Source organism: Notolepis coatsorum, assembly GCF_963971535.1.
Source record: "Notolepis coatsorum genome assembly, chromosome: 16".
Lineage (NCBI taxonomy): Eukaryota > Metazoa > Chordata > Actinopteri > Aulopiformes > Paralepididae > Notolepis > Notolepis coatsorum.
In genome coordinates, this window is record NC_140180.1 from 56823830 (window position 1) to 56841246 (window position 17417).

A 17417-nucleotide genomic window follows, 5' to 3' on the forward strand; every position below is an offset into this window, starting at 1 on the left:
CATAACTGTTAAACGTTAAAAAAAACAAATAATCCGGGCGGCTGGGTGGCGCAGCGGACATTGCGCTCGTCACCAACGCACGAGACACCGGTATCGACTCCGGCTGTCAGCGCTGCCTCCGGCTTGGGCCGGCCGTCATACTAACTCAATTGGCAGAGTTAGCGGGAGGGATGTCGATGGGGTGGTAATCTGGACGTTGTGGACAGCGACTCCTACAGGTCGGACAGGGCGCCTGCACAGCAAAAGACAGGAGAGGGCGGGGGCAGTGTGAGCCTCCTACATGTTACTCCTCGCCAATGAGAGTCCGCGCTGGCAGGTGAAAAGAGAGCAGCTGGCTGTCTCCATATGTATCGGAGGAAGCATGTGATAGACCTCAGGGCTTCCTAGAACGACCAGTAGGGGGCACATGCGCGCAATTACCAGGTAGGGGAGGGGGGAATTGGCATAGCGACAACAATTGGGATGGGAGGAAAAAGCACAGAAAAATCAGGAGCAGAAAAAGAGGAAAAAAAAAAAGAAAAAAAAATAAAGAATCATCCTCATATTATTGCTGTGTTTGTATCAGAGTGGGTAGGTGGCTTAGTCTTAGTCTCGCCCTTGGCCACAATCATTGCATTGTTTGTTTTGGACTTTTGTTGATACGAAACATAAATATATTACTTATACAAGTAGGGATGCTCGATATTGGCTTTTTTACCGATACCGATATACCGATATTGTCCAACTCTTAATTTCCGATACCAATATCAATCGATATCACATTTTAATGCCGATATCGGCCGATAATATCGGTAGGCCGATAATATCGTACATCCCTATATACAAGACATAAATATATTACTCATGGATATAACATAACATACATTATGTATCTTTTTTTCTGTGGTCAATTCGCATTTTAATTTTGTAACGGTCAGAATGGTCTCATCATGCTGTAGGCTTAAACATGGTGGTGTTCGGTGTCTCTAGTAGGCATGTGCAGAGACGTCATTATCTGTATCTGTATCTGTTCAACCAACAAAATGATCTGTATCTGTATTCAGATAGAAGACCGGACGTGGGCGTGGTTTATACTTTTTTTTTTTTCTTTCTTTACAAAGATTTTTGTACAATACAAGACGGGAACAGATGCAATCAAATTAGCAAATTAACATTACAAAATAAGATTAAAGAAAGTCACGGTAAATCCGCCAAATGTATTATATATATATATTATATAATATTAATTGGAAATACAATTGTTGTGCCTTCAAAGCATCAGATTGATTTAATATTTGGCATATAATTGATTATGAATATATATTTCTACCTCCTCTATTTGTGCTCTCTCTCTCTTTATTTTTTATTTTGAACTAAACTAAGTTTTATGAACTGTCTGAAGTTGAACCCCCCTCTTTAACTGGGGGACATTGAACAACTAGAAACTGAAAGAAATATATTACATAACAGTATTTACATAACAGTAATACAGTACATTACATTAACACATTGTGTGCCATAAATGTGTTTTTACGTTTCTGGGCGCCAATCGGTGAGTGCCATAAACGTATAAATAAGTTTTTGGATCTTTTTACTTTGATCCCCGCTCTACACAGTTGCCCAGAGCGATCTGCATCATTTAGGCACGTCCCGACAATTTGGAACTGCATTCTGATCGACCATCACCAGGTGGCAATATCGTCCCGTGTCTGAACTGCATGGGGCTCTGGTCTGATAGCCAGATTCACTTTCAGTTTCTCCTCGTGAGTGGCCACTCCTTCTCCCGGGACAGAAATTCACAGTCCTCGCCTCGGGATTCCGTTGCATGAGCGTGTTTGACCATCGAAACGTGTATAGACATATACACTGGTAATCGCGATGGCGATGCGATCACTTGGAATTATTCTTTTGGAATACCTTCTGGCTAAGGTAAGGTACATTCTTTTTTTTTATCCACTTTTTCTCCTTTTCTCCTTTTTTGTATTTTATTATTTTATTATTTTTTAAACAAACACATAAACAAACATGACAACACACGATAAGATATACAAGCATTTTTCTCCTCTTTTTTTAAATGTTTCTCCCATCCCAATCTTGCTGTGCCAATTCTCCCCTCCTCTGTCTTGAACGTTGCTCGCATATGCCTCCCACTGGCCGGTTGTAGGGAGGATAGAATATAGCCTTGCATCACGTGTCCCCTCCGATACACGAGGAGGCAGCCTGTCACATCTTTTCACCTGCCAGCGCGGACTCTCATTGGCGAGGTGTAACGTGTGGGAGGCTCACACTACCCCCGCCATTTTCCTGTCTCTGCTGTGCAGGCATCCCCCAACCGACCTGTAGGAGTCGCTGTACACAACGTCCAGATTACCACCCATCGACTTCCACCCGCTAACTCTGCCAATTGAGTTAGTATGACGGCCGGCCCAAGCCGGAGGCAACGCCGACAGCCGGATTCGAACCCAGTGTCTCTTGCGTTGGTGATTTTGTGATGATACATATATACAAGTCATATACCTTTGATATGGGAGTATTCAGGGTTTCAGGGGATCAGCCAGAACGGTTTGGGCTTATTGCACATAACCTGTTTTATCTCGCAATAATGAAAAAAGACTGTATTATCTTGGAAATGCATGATGTTTAGCGTGTAATAAACTACAAACTACAGTGTGTGGAAACAAACTATTATTCCCATGCTGGACTACAAGTAATGTTTGTCTAAATGGGCCACACCGTGTCTCTACAGCTATAATACAGAACACAAAAACAGCTTCGCAAACATAGTGCAACGACCAAGGAAACTACTAGAAAGGCAAATTAACCAAACAGCGCGGCACTCAAAGTGTTAACATTAACACATTCATATTTTTTCATCTCTTTGTACGCAGCCTGTAGAGGATTACAAACGAAAGAACCACTTTTAGTGCTATTTAGAACCCTTTTTGTTAGAGGCCTTTGCACACACCCCACCTTCCCTCGCAGGTGTAAACTAATATGTAGGCTGCCAAAAATATTTAGTTGTTCTCTGACAATACAGTTTAATCTACCGGTAATCTAATCTAATATTTGTGTTTTATTTCAGGGGTGGCAGCAACAGGCAATAACCTCCGGGGGGGGAGTTCCCAGGCTGTGGCACCTGCTCTGACGCAGCTTTATAGAACAGAAAAAAGTTCAAGCATTATACTTATGAGCGTAGGAAATTAATGTTTAAAACATTTTCACGTCTCTCCTGAAAATTGATATTGGCCCATGTTCAAGATTTCATCATCAATCATCTAATGAATTATTCATACATAAGAATGATAAATAGCCAATATGAAACTGTTTTGCATAAGGAGGAATGAGGAGCGGATTCCAACAAGTTCCAATAACATAGTTGTCTGTGTCTGATCGTTAAACTGACATAACCATCATGTCCGCCGTCACAAGATACGTATCATAATTATTTTCTTGATTTGGAGTAGTGGAAATATTTGTAATAATATTTGCAACAGTGTGTGTTTGGAGAACAAAAGCATTGCAATGCATGTTTTTATTCATTATCTCCGTTAGCAACTGCATTTGTATTGTCATACCAGGACAACCCATGACAACTCATGAGGGGAGCGTGCTGGGCTTCTCGGGTTGGTTCTGAAATAGATTTACAAAGGCGTGTACACACGCAATAAATATAACTAATTTCACATGCATACTGTAACTCATGATGATGATTAAGACAAGCTTTCTCTAGGCTTTTGAATATGTAGGGGAGACCTTGAAGAGAAAACGCCAGCCTTTTTTTTCTCTCTCTCTCTTTCGCTCTGATGCAAATCTTTCAAAATATGATTACTAATATTTCCGTGGGTCCAAGCTCATAGCATACATTTTGTTTTCCTCAAATAATAATATTAATATCTGTCTATCGCTGTCTGTATAGCTTGCAGCACCCGCATGGTGTTCACTGTCTGTAGGCTTAAGCACCTGTGTGGTGTTCACTGTCTGTAGGCTTAAGCACCCGCGTGGTGTTCACTGTCTGTAGGCTTAAGCACCTGTATGGTGTTCACTGTCTGTAGGCTTAAGCACCCGCGTGGTGTTCACTGTCTGTAGGCTTAAGCACCCGCGTGGTGTTCACTGTCTGTAGGCTTAAGCACCCACATGGTGTTCGCTGTCTGTAGGCTTAAGCACCCGCGTGGTGTTCACTGTCTGTAGGCTTAAGCACCCACATGGTGTTCGCTGTCTGTAGGCTTAAGCACCCGCGTGGTGTTCACTGTCTGTAGGCTTAAGCACCCGCTTGGTGTTCACTGTCTGTAGGCTTAAGCACCCACATGGTGTTCACTGTCTGTAGGCTTAAGCACCCACATGGTGTTCGCTGTCTGTAGGCTTAAGCACCCACATGGTGTTCGCTGTCTGTAGGCTTAAGCACCTTCCGTGGTGCCGTGGTGTTCAAATAACACTTGTATTGTAGATCTCAGCTCCCGCCGTGGGGAGTGATAGTATTTGTGAAGCCTGATATCATTATTTAGAGACATGTGCTGTTGTACTGTATTTGTGTATTATGTTTGTGGGCTGGTCGTTGTGCAACCCTCTGATGTTTATTCTGTATAGTGAATCAAGACATCCACCGTGACGCATAGCGTACCCCACCCGTAAGAGCGCCTGTTACCGATGGTACCGACTTCTGCTCCTTGTGTCTTGTGGTGGAACATGAAGCCTCACTCCTGTCGCCCTCAGTATCCCTCCTCTGCTTGTTCTCTCTCTTTATATCTGTCCCTCTCTCTTTCTCTTTCTCTCTCTCTCTCTCTCGCTGTCTGTTTTCTCCTGTGCCAGAGAAGATCCTATCTGTCTCCTGCCTCACCCCAGGACCCCCTCAGCCTGGATTCTACTTTCCCCAGCCCTGCCTGTTTTCTCATTAATGCAACCTTGTTTGAGTTTAACTCTACCTGCCTGCTTGACTCTGTGTTCTGCACTTGGGTTCCCAGTACTAGTCCTGACATGCAGTCGGTATGTATGATTCAGGTCTCTATACAGGCTGGCTTTAGGTCTTAGAAACATGTCACTCTGACATAAATGTCAGGAAATTCTCTCTCGCTCAAACGCACACGTGCACACACACGCACACACACCGGCTAAACCAGTCATTCTCAAACGGAGGGGCGCAAGCCCTAAAGTTTTAATGCCCAATGCTACAGTGACATGCCATATACAGAATAAATGCAAATGATGATTTTTTTATGAATATATGATTCATTGTATAAACCCAGAATCACACAAGGAAGCTGTTTATGTAATGGATGGAGCCTCCTGTAAGTTTAGCCTCATCTTGTTATTGATTGAGAACAGGTGACATTTGTCTATTTTCTAGTTTAGCAGCCCCTTTAAATGACAGCCAGCGTGGCTAGGTGGAAGGTTGTTATTCTTCAAGTGAGAGCCAGCGTGGCTACAGTAGGTGGAAGGTTGTTATTCTTCAAATGAGAGCCAGTGTGGCTACAGTAGGTGGAAGGATGTTATTCTTCAAATGAGAGCCAGTGTGGCTACTGTAGGTGAAAGGTCATTATTCTTCAAATGAGAGCCAGCGTGGCTACAGTAGGTGGAAGGTTGTTATTCTTCAAATGAGAGCCAGCGTGGCTACAGTAGGTGGAAGGTTGTTATTCTTCAAATGAGAGCCAGCGTGGCTACAGTAGGTGGAAGGTTGTTATTCTTCAAATGAGAGCCAGCGTGGCTACAGTAGGTGGAAGGTTGGTATTCTTCAAATGAGAGCCAGCGTGGCTACAGTAGGTGGAAGGTTGTTATTCTTCAAATGAGAGCCAGTGTGGCTACTGTAGGTGGAAGGATGTTATTCTTTCCTGACCTTGTCATTGCTGCTGAGGGAGAGGAACATCACTGTAAGGTATGTGCCTTACTCGTCTGTCTTGTAGATGTTACACTAGTACAGCACTACGTGAAGAGGTGTGTGTGTGTCTCGGACTGACTGACTGACTGACTCGTTTGGTCACAGTAACTGTCACTCAGGTTACGCTACTATTTAATGTTTCTAATTGTAGTTGTTTACATATTTGGGGTAATCATGTACACCTCATAATAGGAACAAGTAACCTGGTGTTGGTTTCTCACATGACCTAGTATGACCTATTGGTGATGCGCCTTTTCAGGCGTTTCCATCGTGCATCAGTTATCCACATTGGCACAGGGCCAATGGGCGTCTGTTTTTGTCAATCCAGGGTGCATTTTTCAGTGTCTGGGACTATTGAGCAGGGTCCGTTTCAATTGAAACATAGCTAAGGCTGTCTACCCTTTTAAAGGGCTTAAACAATGGCCTTACCGTACCTGTGGTGGTAAAAGAGGCAGCCGTATGAAGGCCAGGAGCACGCCCAGGTCCTGCTGCCGATGCTGGACGTCATACCTCACCCACATCATCAGAGCCTGGAAGATGGTCTCCTCATCTGGCACGTTGATGTCATCGCTGGAGAGCAGCTTGAGGATCTCAGCCGTGGGGAGCAGGAGGAACTCCTGGTTCTGAATAACCTCTAGGAAGTGTTCCTGGGGAGAGGAGAGACATGAAGGAGGTACATTACCACTGTACCCTTGTGCTGAACAAGCCGTTTTGATGGCTACAGCACACACCAAATTAGTATGAATTATTTATTTCTGTCCATGTCTGGCTACCCCACACATAAAAGTTAAAAAGTAAAAAAAAAAAAAAAAAAAAAAAAAAACTGAGCAGTACATTAGGTCATTCATTTCCCTGGCTCCAAAAACAACAGCTAATGTATTAATCAAATCAAATTAGTTGTTTTGTGACCCCCTTGTGACATCACCAAGGGCCATAATTCTGAACAACTTGTTTAGGTTTGTTTAATCTGAACTCTAGCCATGTTTCCTACTTGCCAATGATTGATCGGTAGAGTCCTTTCTCAGTTCCTCATACCTGCATGTCTGGCTACTGTAGTCAGCCAAAAAACTAAGGTAAAGTAATGGGGTCACACTCAGGTCTGTACAAGCCCTGAAAAAAATGCTAACCTACTTTGGATGCACTGTACTGTATAGGCTTCAGCATTTATTTCAGGCCTTGTCGAGGCTGGAACATTACTTTATATTATGTTTGTGCCTGATCTGCAGCTGCAGGTATCCAGTATGAAGAACAGTATGGATCACACTGAGAAATGATTATACTTATACAACAGTAGGAAATAGATCTAGGGGCCAAAAACAAATGTTGTTTGTTTACAGCTGATCTCTGAATTCCATTCATTACATTTAAGATAAGATAAGATATTCCTTTATTGATCCCCTTGGGGAAATTCAGGCATCATAGCAGCATGGGGGAAGGGGGGGGGGGGGGGGGTACAGTTAGTAAAAACAACACAAGCAGTGTAAACAAATAGGTCAATATAATTTACTATCTAACTAACTGAGATATATATTCACCGTATTCACAGTGTCACATAAGGTGCAGTATGCATAAGGTAGTGTTATAATTTACTATCTAACTAACTGAAATATACATTATTCACAGTATCACAGTATCCACATAAGGTGCAGTATGCCTAAGGTAGTGTTATTGTCCTCCTTGGGTTCCTATTAGTTCTAGGTCGATGTCTGGCAGCAGTCCCTGCCCACTGTTGTGGAGCCTGATGGCCGCTGGTATGAAGGACTGTCCGAGGCGGTTAGTTGAGTGTCGGGGGGTATGAGTCTGTGGCTGAACGTGCTTCTCATCTTGACTAGCTCGTCGTAGAGAGGGTGGGAGGGGTTCTCCAGGATGGCAGCCAGCTTCCAGCTTCCTTTTGACATCCATGTACTTGGCAGACAACTGTACATTCAACATACAACATCAGTATCAAAATAGTACATACAAAATTGCAACAGCACATCGTAACAACATACAGTGACAGTGATGCACCCAGGCCTGTTCAGGAAAGCTTTTTGTTCAAGCTGCTATGGCTGTGGGGTTCAGGCTTTTCCCAAAGCGGGCCCATCTGTACCTCAGTGGTCTGTACCTGTGCCTGGAGGCCAGTAGGGTTGTGATTTAGTGGATGTGTGATGTCCTTCTATTGATGTCACAATGCATGCAATGGCCATATTGTTTAAAGGAACACGCCAACTTTTTGGGAAATTTGCTTATTTTGGACTTCCTGACTGGCAGACCCCAGGTGGTGAGAGCAGGCAACTGCACCTCCTCATCCATCACCCTCAACATAGGGGCCCCCCAGGGCTGTGTTCTGAGTCCCCTCCTCTACTCCCTGTACACACACGACTGTGTGGCTCAGCGGAGTAGCAATACAATCGTCAAATTTGCTGACGACACAGTGGTGGTGGGCCTGATCTCTGCCAACGACGAGAGGGCCTACCTGGAAGAGGTCAAGGTCCTGGCGGGATGGTGCCAGGAAAACAGCCTCTCCCTGAACGTCAGCAAAACAAAGGAGATGATTGTGGACTTCAGGAGGTCGGGGGTCAAGGACTACAGCCCCCTCAGCATCGACGGGGCACCGGTTGAGAGAGTCAACAGCTTTAAGTACCTCGGAGCCTACATATCCGAGGACTTGACATGGACCACACACATTAACAGTGTTGTGAAGAAGGCACGACAACGCCTCTACTTCCTCAGGCGCCTAAGGAAGTTCCAAGTCAGCCAGAAGATCCTTAAGAACTTCTACTCATGTACAATAGAGAGCATCTTGACCGGCAACATCACCTCCTGGTTTGGGAATAGCACTGCACAAGACCAAAGCAGACTACAAAGAGTGACAAGTTCAGCCGAACGCACAATTGGAGGGGGGCTCCCCACCCTCCAGAACATTTACTACAAGCGTTGCAAGGGCAAGGCTAAGAGAATCATTAAAGACTCCAGTCACCCGAACAACTGCCTCTTTGAACTGCTGCGGTCAGGCAAGCGATACAGGAGTCTCAAGGCGAGCACAGAAAGACTCAGAAGAAGCTTCTATCCCCAGGCCATCAGGCTGCTAAACGAACAATGAATGAACACTACACAACAACAACCACCAAACGCACATAGCACACACATCCACACGCACACACTCACTTTAAACAAACACACTGTAGCACCCACTCCACACACTTATAGCACACACCCACTTTAAACAAACACACTGTAGCACCCACTCCCCACACTTTATATTTATGGATGAAGGATTGCACTACAACTCGTACACCTTACTGTAAATTGTACCTAAAATTGTACCTCATCCCATTTCTGCTTTGCACTAGATAGTACTGTACATTAGTACACTGCATAGTATTGTGTATTGTATATTATATGGTAACTCAGAACATTGTACATATGTCTATACCGAACACTGTGACCTCATTTTCTTCTTCTAAATTCATGCTATATTATGTTATTATGTTATTTGATACTATCTTGTCTAGCACAGTCTCTGGAGCGTAACAGTAAGAAGCATTTTGTATGAAAGTATTCTGTACTTCTGTATGACAACTATTAAAGAACTTGAACTTATTTGCCATCTACCCTGGAGTTAGACAAGCAGATACATACCCTTTTCTTCTCTGTGCATGCATTAGGCATCGGAACACCCGTTAGCCTAGCTTCCGGTGCGGGTGTTCCCTACGCCTAATGCTTATCTGCTTGTCTAACTCCAGGGTAGATGGCAAATAAGCAAATTTCCCAAAAAGTTGGCATGTTCCTTTAAGTGTGCAAGATTGGGTATGGGGAGACCAATTATCCTGGCGGTGAATGAATGAATGAAAACTTTATTTAACAGATTGCAGAATGGGTACAATACAGTACAGCTCAATACACACAATTTTAAGGGGATGCAGACCAGAGAAAGATGTTTGTCTTGTTTACATCAGGGTCCCCCATTTTCAATTCATAGTGACGGTGGCGGTGTTGGTTATGTGTGAGTTTGACCCAGTTAGTGACGGATAGTAAGTTAAAGAAGCAGGTGGAACAGTACAGTAGGACAGGCTGAATAATGCTCTGGTGCGACAGTAGGAGGAGATGGGAGGCAAGAGTCCTTTGAGATACATGGGAAGTATCTCACCCCAATATCCAACTTATGACAGTCTGACTGTGACATTACAACTGTCTAACTGTAACATCATTAGTCTGACTGGGACATTACAACTGTCTAACTGTAACATCATTAGTCTGACTGTGACATCACTACAGTCTGTGCATTACTAATAAATGTGACTGCCCTTTCATCTCACTCACTACATTTCAATAGTTCATATTTAGCGAGTGACATGCATGCAAAGTTGATTATTTATACTCCAGTGGTATTGGTAGACTACATGTTTAGCTGTTTAAATTAAATCATGGATCAGCCCCAACAAACTGGTTGTATTTTGAGCATTAGCTTCAGGCATATATGCATAAAATATCTTTATGAGCAGTTTGCCTTTTCAGTTTATAAGGTCACCTGCCTGTCTGATATTTCTGCCTCAAACCAAACCTGAGCAAAACTGAGCTACTTCACTGAATCCTCCCCTTTCAATCACTGTGGGGAGAACGTAGCCATGGCTCCGCCCCTGACCACCAAAAACCTGTAGGTGCAGTGGTGTATAAATAATAATAATAATAATAATAATAATAATAATAATAATAATAATAATAATAATAATAATAATAATAATAATAATAATAATAATAATAATAATAATAATAATAATAATAATAATAATAATAATAATAATAATAATAATAATAATAATAATAATAATAATAATAATAATAATAATAATAATAATAATAATAATAATAATAATAATAATAATAATAATAATAATAATACATTTTATTTGGGGGCGCCTTTCAAGACACCCAAGGTCACCTTACAGGTCATAAAAACAAAGCAAGACAGTAAAAAAGAAAATAGTGGTCTTGGCAAGTCAAAATGAAAAACAAAACAAACAGGAAGTATAAAACGGTGAAGTTAAAAAACAAACAAACGGAGCATAGAACAGTGACACACAGGTTATAGTGAATTTTAAACAGATGGGTTTTTAGTTAAATGTTGATATGGTGTCAGACTGTCGGACATGTGGGGGCAGGGAGTTCCAGAGTCTGGGAGCTGACCGGCTGAAAGCTTGAGCACCCATGGTGCTGAGGCGTAAGCTGGGGATGGATAGAAGTCCAGTAGAGGATGAGCGGAGGGTGCGGGAGGAGGTGTACTCCTGGAGGAGGTCAGTGATGTAAATGGGAGCTATATTGTGGAGGGCTTTGAAGGTGAGTAGAAGGTTTTTGTAATGGATCCGGTAGCGCACAGGGAACCAGTGTAGTTGAATGAGGACAGAGGTGATGTGGTCGGATGAGTTGGTGTGGGTGATGATCCTGGCAGCAGAGTTTTGGATGATTTGGAGTCTCTTGAGGAGTTTGGTGGGAAGGCCAGTGAGGAGAGCGCTGCAGTAGTCGATCCGGGATGTGACAAATGAGTGGACCAGGGTTTCAGTGCTAGATTGGGACAGAGATGGGCAGAGTCTGGAGATGTTACGGAGGTGAACGAAAGCAGTCCGGGTGATGTTTTTAATGTGTGGTGCAAATGAGAGGGAGCTGTCCAGAATGACGCCGAGGCTTTTGACTTGGGGAAAGAAGGGTACAGGGAAGTCGTCGATGGTGATGTTTGGAACTAGGGTGTTTTGTGATTTGGTGAGGGTGGATTTGGAGCCGATGAAGTAGTACTTGAAAGCCATTGAAGGTGACTCAGGTAAAAGTTAAAGTCACCCATAAGAAAACCACTTGAGTCAAAGTCTTGGGGGTTAAGTGTCTTAACACACTGCCCGGGTGGGAATCGAACCGGGAACCTTCCGACTACCAGGAGACCGCTCTACCTGCTGAGCCACTGTCACCCAAGGCAACAGTCTTGCACACATTAATTTAGTTTGACAGTTACTGAGGGAAATGAAAAGCGGCAACCCCTATTGTCCTTATCCAAATTTGTTTCATATACATCATTTCATAGAGTTGTAATTAACACAACAGAATGATCCTCCGATGACATCACTGGTGGCTATATTCAAATTCATTAACTCGATCAACTCTCAAACTAAATGCATGTATGCAAAACAGTTTAGAGCCTTGGGATATGTCGGGTCAAGTCAAGTTTCCCCTTGGGGAAATTCAGGTCATAGCAGCATAGCATAGAATAGAACATAATAATAGAATGGAAGCATACTATGTGTGAGATTATGTGCAAAATAAATCAGTTTTTCTGTGAAGTTCCCCTTAAAGTAGCTCACATTGTACTACTCTGACAACCTCAGCTAGGGTGGTCCAGACCTTTATGGCTGATTATGCGGTTTCTGACCCTTGGAGATTGTCTAACCCATCTGGTAAAGTATACTCTTTTTTTTCTCACCAGTCCACCACACCTTTACACGTTTTTTTTGTTTATTGTTACCCATTCTGCAATCTGTTAATAAAATGTTCATTCAATCAATCACGGCAGAGATTGATTGATTGAATGAAAATTGTATTAACAGATTGCAGAATGGGTACAATACAGTACGGCTCAATACACACAATTGTTAAGGGGATGCAGACCAGAGAAAGACTTTCGTCTTGTTTACATCAGGGTCCCCCATTTTCAATTCATAATGAATTGTAAGTAAGGGTGCAACTAGCACCGTGCAATCCATTCTTTGTGGATCTAGCCCACAGTGTTTGCTCTGTACCTGTATTCCAATGTGGATTCGTCCATACAAATAAAATCTCTGACTCTCTGACTCTGATGAGACGTGATAATGTTACCCAGTGATTTAGTGTAGAGGGAGAAGAGAAGGGGTCCTAGGACCGAGCCCTGGGGGACACCTGTCCGCAGGGGGGCGGGTGGCCGACAGGATCCCTCTCCATGACACTTGGTAGGAGCGGTCATTGAGGTATGATGTCAGCCATGTCAGTGCAGAGCCAGCCACTCCCATTCCTGCGAGGGCTGCGAGGAGGATCTGATGGTTGACTGTGTCGAAGGTTGCAGATAGATCTACGAGAATCAGGACAGAGGAGAGGCCTTTCGCTTTTGCTAAGTGAAGTGCCTCTGTGACCGCAATGAGGGCCATTTCTGTGGAGTGGCCAGTCCGGAAGCCAGACTGATTGGGGTCTAGGAGGTAATTCTGTAAGAGATAAGCAGTAAGTTGGTTGGATACAGCACGTTCAAGTGTTTTAGAAAGGAAGGAGAGAAGAGAGACAGGACGATAGTTGCCTATGACAGTGGGGTTCAGGGTTGGTTTTTTTACGAGTGGCGTGACTCTGGCTTGTTGTAGGGAGGTGGGGACCACCCCCGAGTTGAGTGAGGAGTTGATGGTTGCAGTTAGGAATGGGAGGATGTCTGGTGCTATGGTCTGGAGGAGTGGGGAGGGTAGCTGGTCCAGCTGGCATGTAGTCGGACGGTTCGACGTTACCAGTGTCAGGGTCTCGGCTTCTGTAATGGGAGAGAAAGATGACAGAGTGAAGGATGAGGTTCTCGATTCAGTATTTGGAATGGGTGGGGGTTGGGAGAAGGAGCTGCAGATGTTATCCACTTTTTCCTCAAAGAAGATTGCAAAGTCTTCGGCAGAGAAAGATGAGGGAGGAGGGGGTGGGGGGGAGTGAGGAGGGAGGACATGGTAGCATCCAGTTTGCGATGGTTCATGCCAGAGGCCTCAATCCTATGGTGAAAGAAAGAAGCTTTGGCATTAGTAATGGTTTTGGAGAATGTTAACAAGAGGTTGTGATATGTGTTGATGTCAGCAGTGAGGCGTGACTTTCTATACTTCCTCTCAGCCGCTCTCAGGACCTGTCTTTGTTCTCTCACTGCATCTGTCAGCCATGGACTGGGTGGGGAACGGCGGGTAGGTTTCTCAATGAGGGGACAGAGCTTGTCGAAGGAGGTTGCAAGGGCTGAGAGGAGGTTGGAGGTTGCCATCTCTGTGGGGAGAGCAGAGAAGGTGTCACTCAAAGATAGAGCGGATAGTATGTCAGAGGAGAGGGTGGAGGGGCATAGGGAGGGCAGGTTGCATCTGAGTGAGACGGTTTGAGTTGGGGTGAAGACCTTTCGGTTAAGCATGAGAGTTAGTGAGAATGATATGAAGGAATGGTAAGATACATGTAGGGGAGTTACCGTGGTGTTAATGCTGGAGTTACGGGAAAATATGAGATCCAAGGAGTTGCCTGCTTTGTGGGTGGGAGGCATGGCAGAGGGAGTCAGGTCAAATTATTGTAGGAGGGAGACCACTGTGACCGACTGAGATGAGTCAGGCAGGTTGAAGTCGCCCAATAGAAGGAGAGGGGTACCATCTTCCGGTAAGGAGCTTAGAAGCATGTCCAGCTCATCTGGGAAGTGATCGAGCGGACCTGGAGGGCGATAGAGTGTAACAATGGTGAGATTGAAAGGATTAGAGACAGATACTGCATGATATTCGAGAGAGGAGAGTGACAGTTCTGGGAGTGGTGTTAAGTTTGTAGCCCATGAAGAAGATGTCATGAGGCCAGTGCCTCCACCCCGTCTGGAAGGTTGAGGTGTGTGAGTGAAGTTATAGTTTGTAGATAACGCTGCAGGTGTTGAAGAGTTATTGGGGGTTATCCAGGTCTCAGTTAGAGCCAGGAGCTGCAGATTTTGACTATGGGTGTAGGCAGTAATGAAGTCAGCTAGTAGTCTTTCAGGCTGCCATTAATCTACAACCACCTTGGCGTTTGAACACCCACCTGCTCAGTAAGGAAGACTTTGTAAATACAGTACAAATTGAACCCCAAACATTTCTGCATCGACACTCTGGGAAACTTCGCATATGAGAGAAAACTTAAACATACCAGACTATCTGTGCTGAAGCGCAGTATCGCTCAATTAGATAATATATATGCTGTGTCACCATCTCCAGATGCTTATAAGGAGCATCTAGCTTTGCAAGCAGGGCATGATGCATTACTGACAGATCATGTTACTGAATGGCTTGTCAAATCTAGAAGCACTTATTATGAACAAGGAGATAAAGCCAATAAATGACTGGCTAACAAGCTGCGTCGGTCTCGTCTTCACACGAGATTCCTAAAGTTTGCACATCGTCTGGGATATCGATAGACCCCAAAGAGGTACATTTTAGAGTAATTAGAGATGAATACTGAATAACTAGAATCATTAGAGGTTATCAAAGTGAGGTCCAGGTCCATGAGAGGGATCTGGGCAGTCCCCATAGAAAATTCAAAGTTAACAGGACCAAATCATCACTTTCTTATTTATTTATTTAACCTTTATTTAGCCAGATAAAACATTGATCTGGTCCAAGAAGCCCCAACAGGAGTACAAATATACATATATACACATATATACATATATATATATAATATATATACATATACTGTACATACAAACACACATATACACAAATAACAAAATAAAAACACAGTTAAGAATCATACACATAAGCAAATAAACAAACAAACAAACAAACATATGCACAGCCTATGTACAAAAGAAATAAACAGTTCATCTCTAGTCTTTACAGTTTTCTTCAATTGCATAAACACTCAAATCAAAAGTATTACACAATTATCAAAACCTTACACTCAAGGAGCAAAATATAGGCCCAGATTTGCACCCCTACAACCCCTCACACTTTTTGCAAAACAATACACACAGTGATTTGCAAAACACTAAACACACTTGCATTACATTAGACACAGAATGTCAAATTACCACACATATGAGCCAATTGGTTAAACACAGCCATCAGATGCACAAACACACCATTGCTTAATTGTAGATACACCAATCAGGTTTAAGCACTATAAAAATGCAGCAGGTGAGTTCACCTGTCTTCAACCAAAATGGAAGGAGAGTGAAGTACTGTACACAGAGAATGTGAAAATATACAATACATTCACCAAACACTACACAAGACAACCAATGATGCAGACTGATGAAAATATACATTTTCTCCCATTTTCCCAAATCAGTCAACATGGAGAATCACAACAAAAATTGATCTTGCCAGATCCAGCTAGGCAAAGAGTTAATGTCTAGTATTTTATGTTTAAATATTTTCAAAGACAAATTTTGTTTTACTGTAATTTTAACCTGTACTGGATACAGTATTTTATGTTTGTCTGATATTTTCTGAGCTTACAGTGTTATGCACATAGTAGCATGAAAACTGGGACATGTATTGTTGTGATTCTCCATGTTGAAATGTTGACTGATTTGGTTATATGGAGAGAACATTTATATTTTCATCAGTCTGCATCATTGATTTGGGTATATGGAGAGAAAATGTAATTTTTTTCATCAGTCTGCATCATTGATTTGGGTATATGTAGATAAATAAATTATATTTTCATCACAGCATTGGTCTTGTGTAGTGTTTGGTGAATTTATTGTATATTTGCACATTCTCTGCGTACTTCACTTACAGTACTCTAATCACTGAGAAGTAGAATTTCTAAATGTGTTTTAGGTTAAGCACAGCAGTGTGTGTAACTGGTTCAAACAGAATTAAGTCATATGAAACGTGTGTTTCATATGGTAACAAAATGTAGTTTTTATAAATTAGTGTATGGTTTTGACAAGTGTTTAATTTAGCAAAGGATCTGATGTGTTCTGATAATTGTGTGTGTGGTTGTGCTAATTGTGTGTTTTGAAACACCGGGCCCGTTTTCAAAATCATGCTTAGGCAATCGAAAAAAAACTGTATTGTGTGTTTCATTATATACATATGTTTCAGTCTTCTCATAAAAAAAAGATTCGATTTTTGGGTCTTTTCCTGCCTTTGGTCCGCTTTGCATTCACATCTCAAATGAACCGCAGCAGGGTTCACTTGCAAGAGTGAATGAGCTTTCACACCACCCCAAACCAACTGGACTATCCGAGGAAATGAACCAGGGTTCGATTAAAGCTTATTATAGGACACTGGACATGGGTATGGATGGCTCCAGGTGCTGCTGCGTTAAAGTGCACCACTTCAATATCTGTACTATTTAAAAGCACAGTGCAGGACACACTCAAAGGTTATCGCACCTCAGAGATGGCAGTGGACATGTATGACAGGACAAAGGCCATATGTAATGGCCTTTGGATTGAGGAACATACTACCAGCCAAAGGAGGAAGCAGAAAAGGATGGACGAGTATGTAGTTGAGACATCTTGTGGCACAAGCTCAGACCTCAGCTCAGGAGATCAGCTGAGACAGAGACTGTTCTATCCAGTCGTCGACAGAATGCTGCAAGAGCTTGAGAGCAGGTTCTCATGAGTTGGATAACAACTTATGAGAGGCATACAGGCATGTTATCCAGCCTCAGACCAGTTTCTCTCAGTGGAATTGCTGCAACCCCTCGCCATACATTACAATATCCAACTATTGCCAGAGGAGATCACAGTTGCAAAGTGTTTCCTGGTCAGGACAGGCAGAGATGCAGTCCCTACTATCCAAAGTGTCTTTTCCCTCCTGGATAATAATAATAATAATAATAATAATAATAATAATAATAATAATAATAATAATAATAATAATAATAA

The 17417-nt window shown here is 42.9% G+C and overlaps 1 protein-coding gene across 2 annotated transcripts in view; it reads right to left on the bottom strand.

The window, feature by feature from the left end:
* Positions 1-17417, bottom strand: part of klhl4 (kelch-like family member 4) — a gene marked incomplete at its 5' end in the record, with an annotated part of 131448 nt that overhangs the window by 36739 nt on the left and 77292 nt on the right. For both annotated transcript variants that reach the window (XM_084331619.1, XM_084331618.1), the window contains one exon: positions 6283-6495. In XM_084331619.1, the coding sequence (XP_084187745.1) occupies positions 6283-6495 (213 nt within the window). The remainder of the gene's footprint in view (positions 1-6282; positions 6496-17417) is intronic.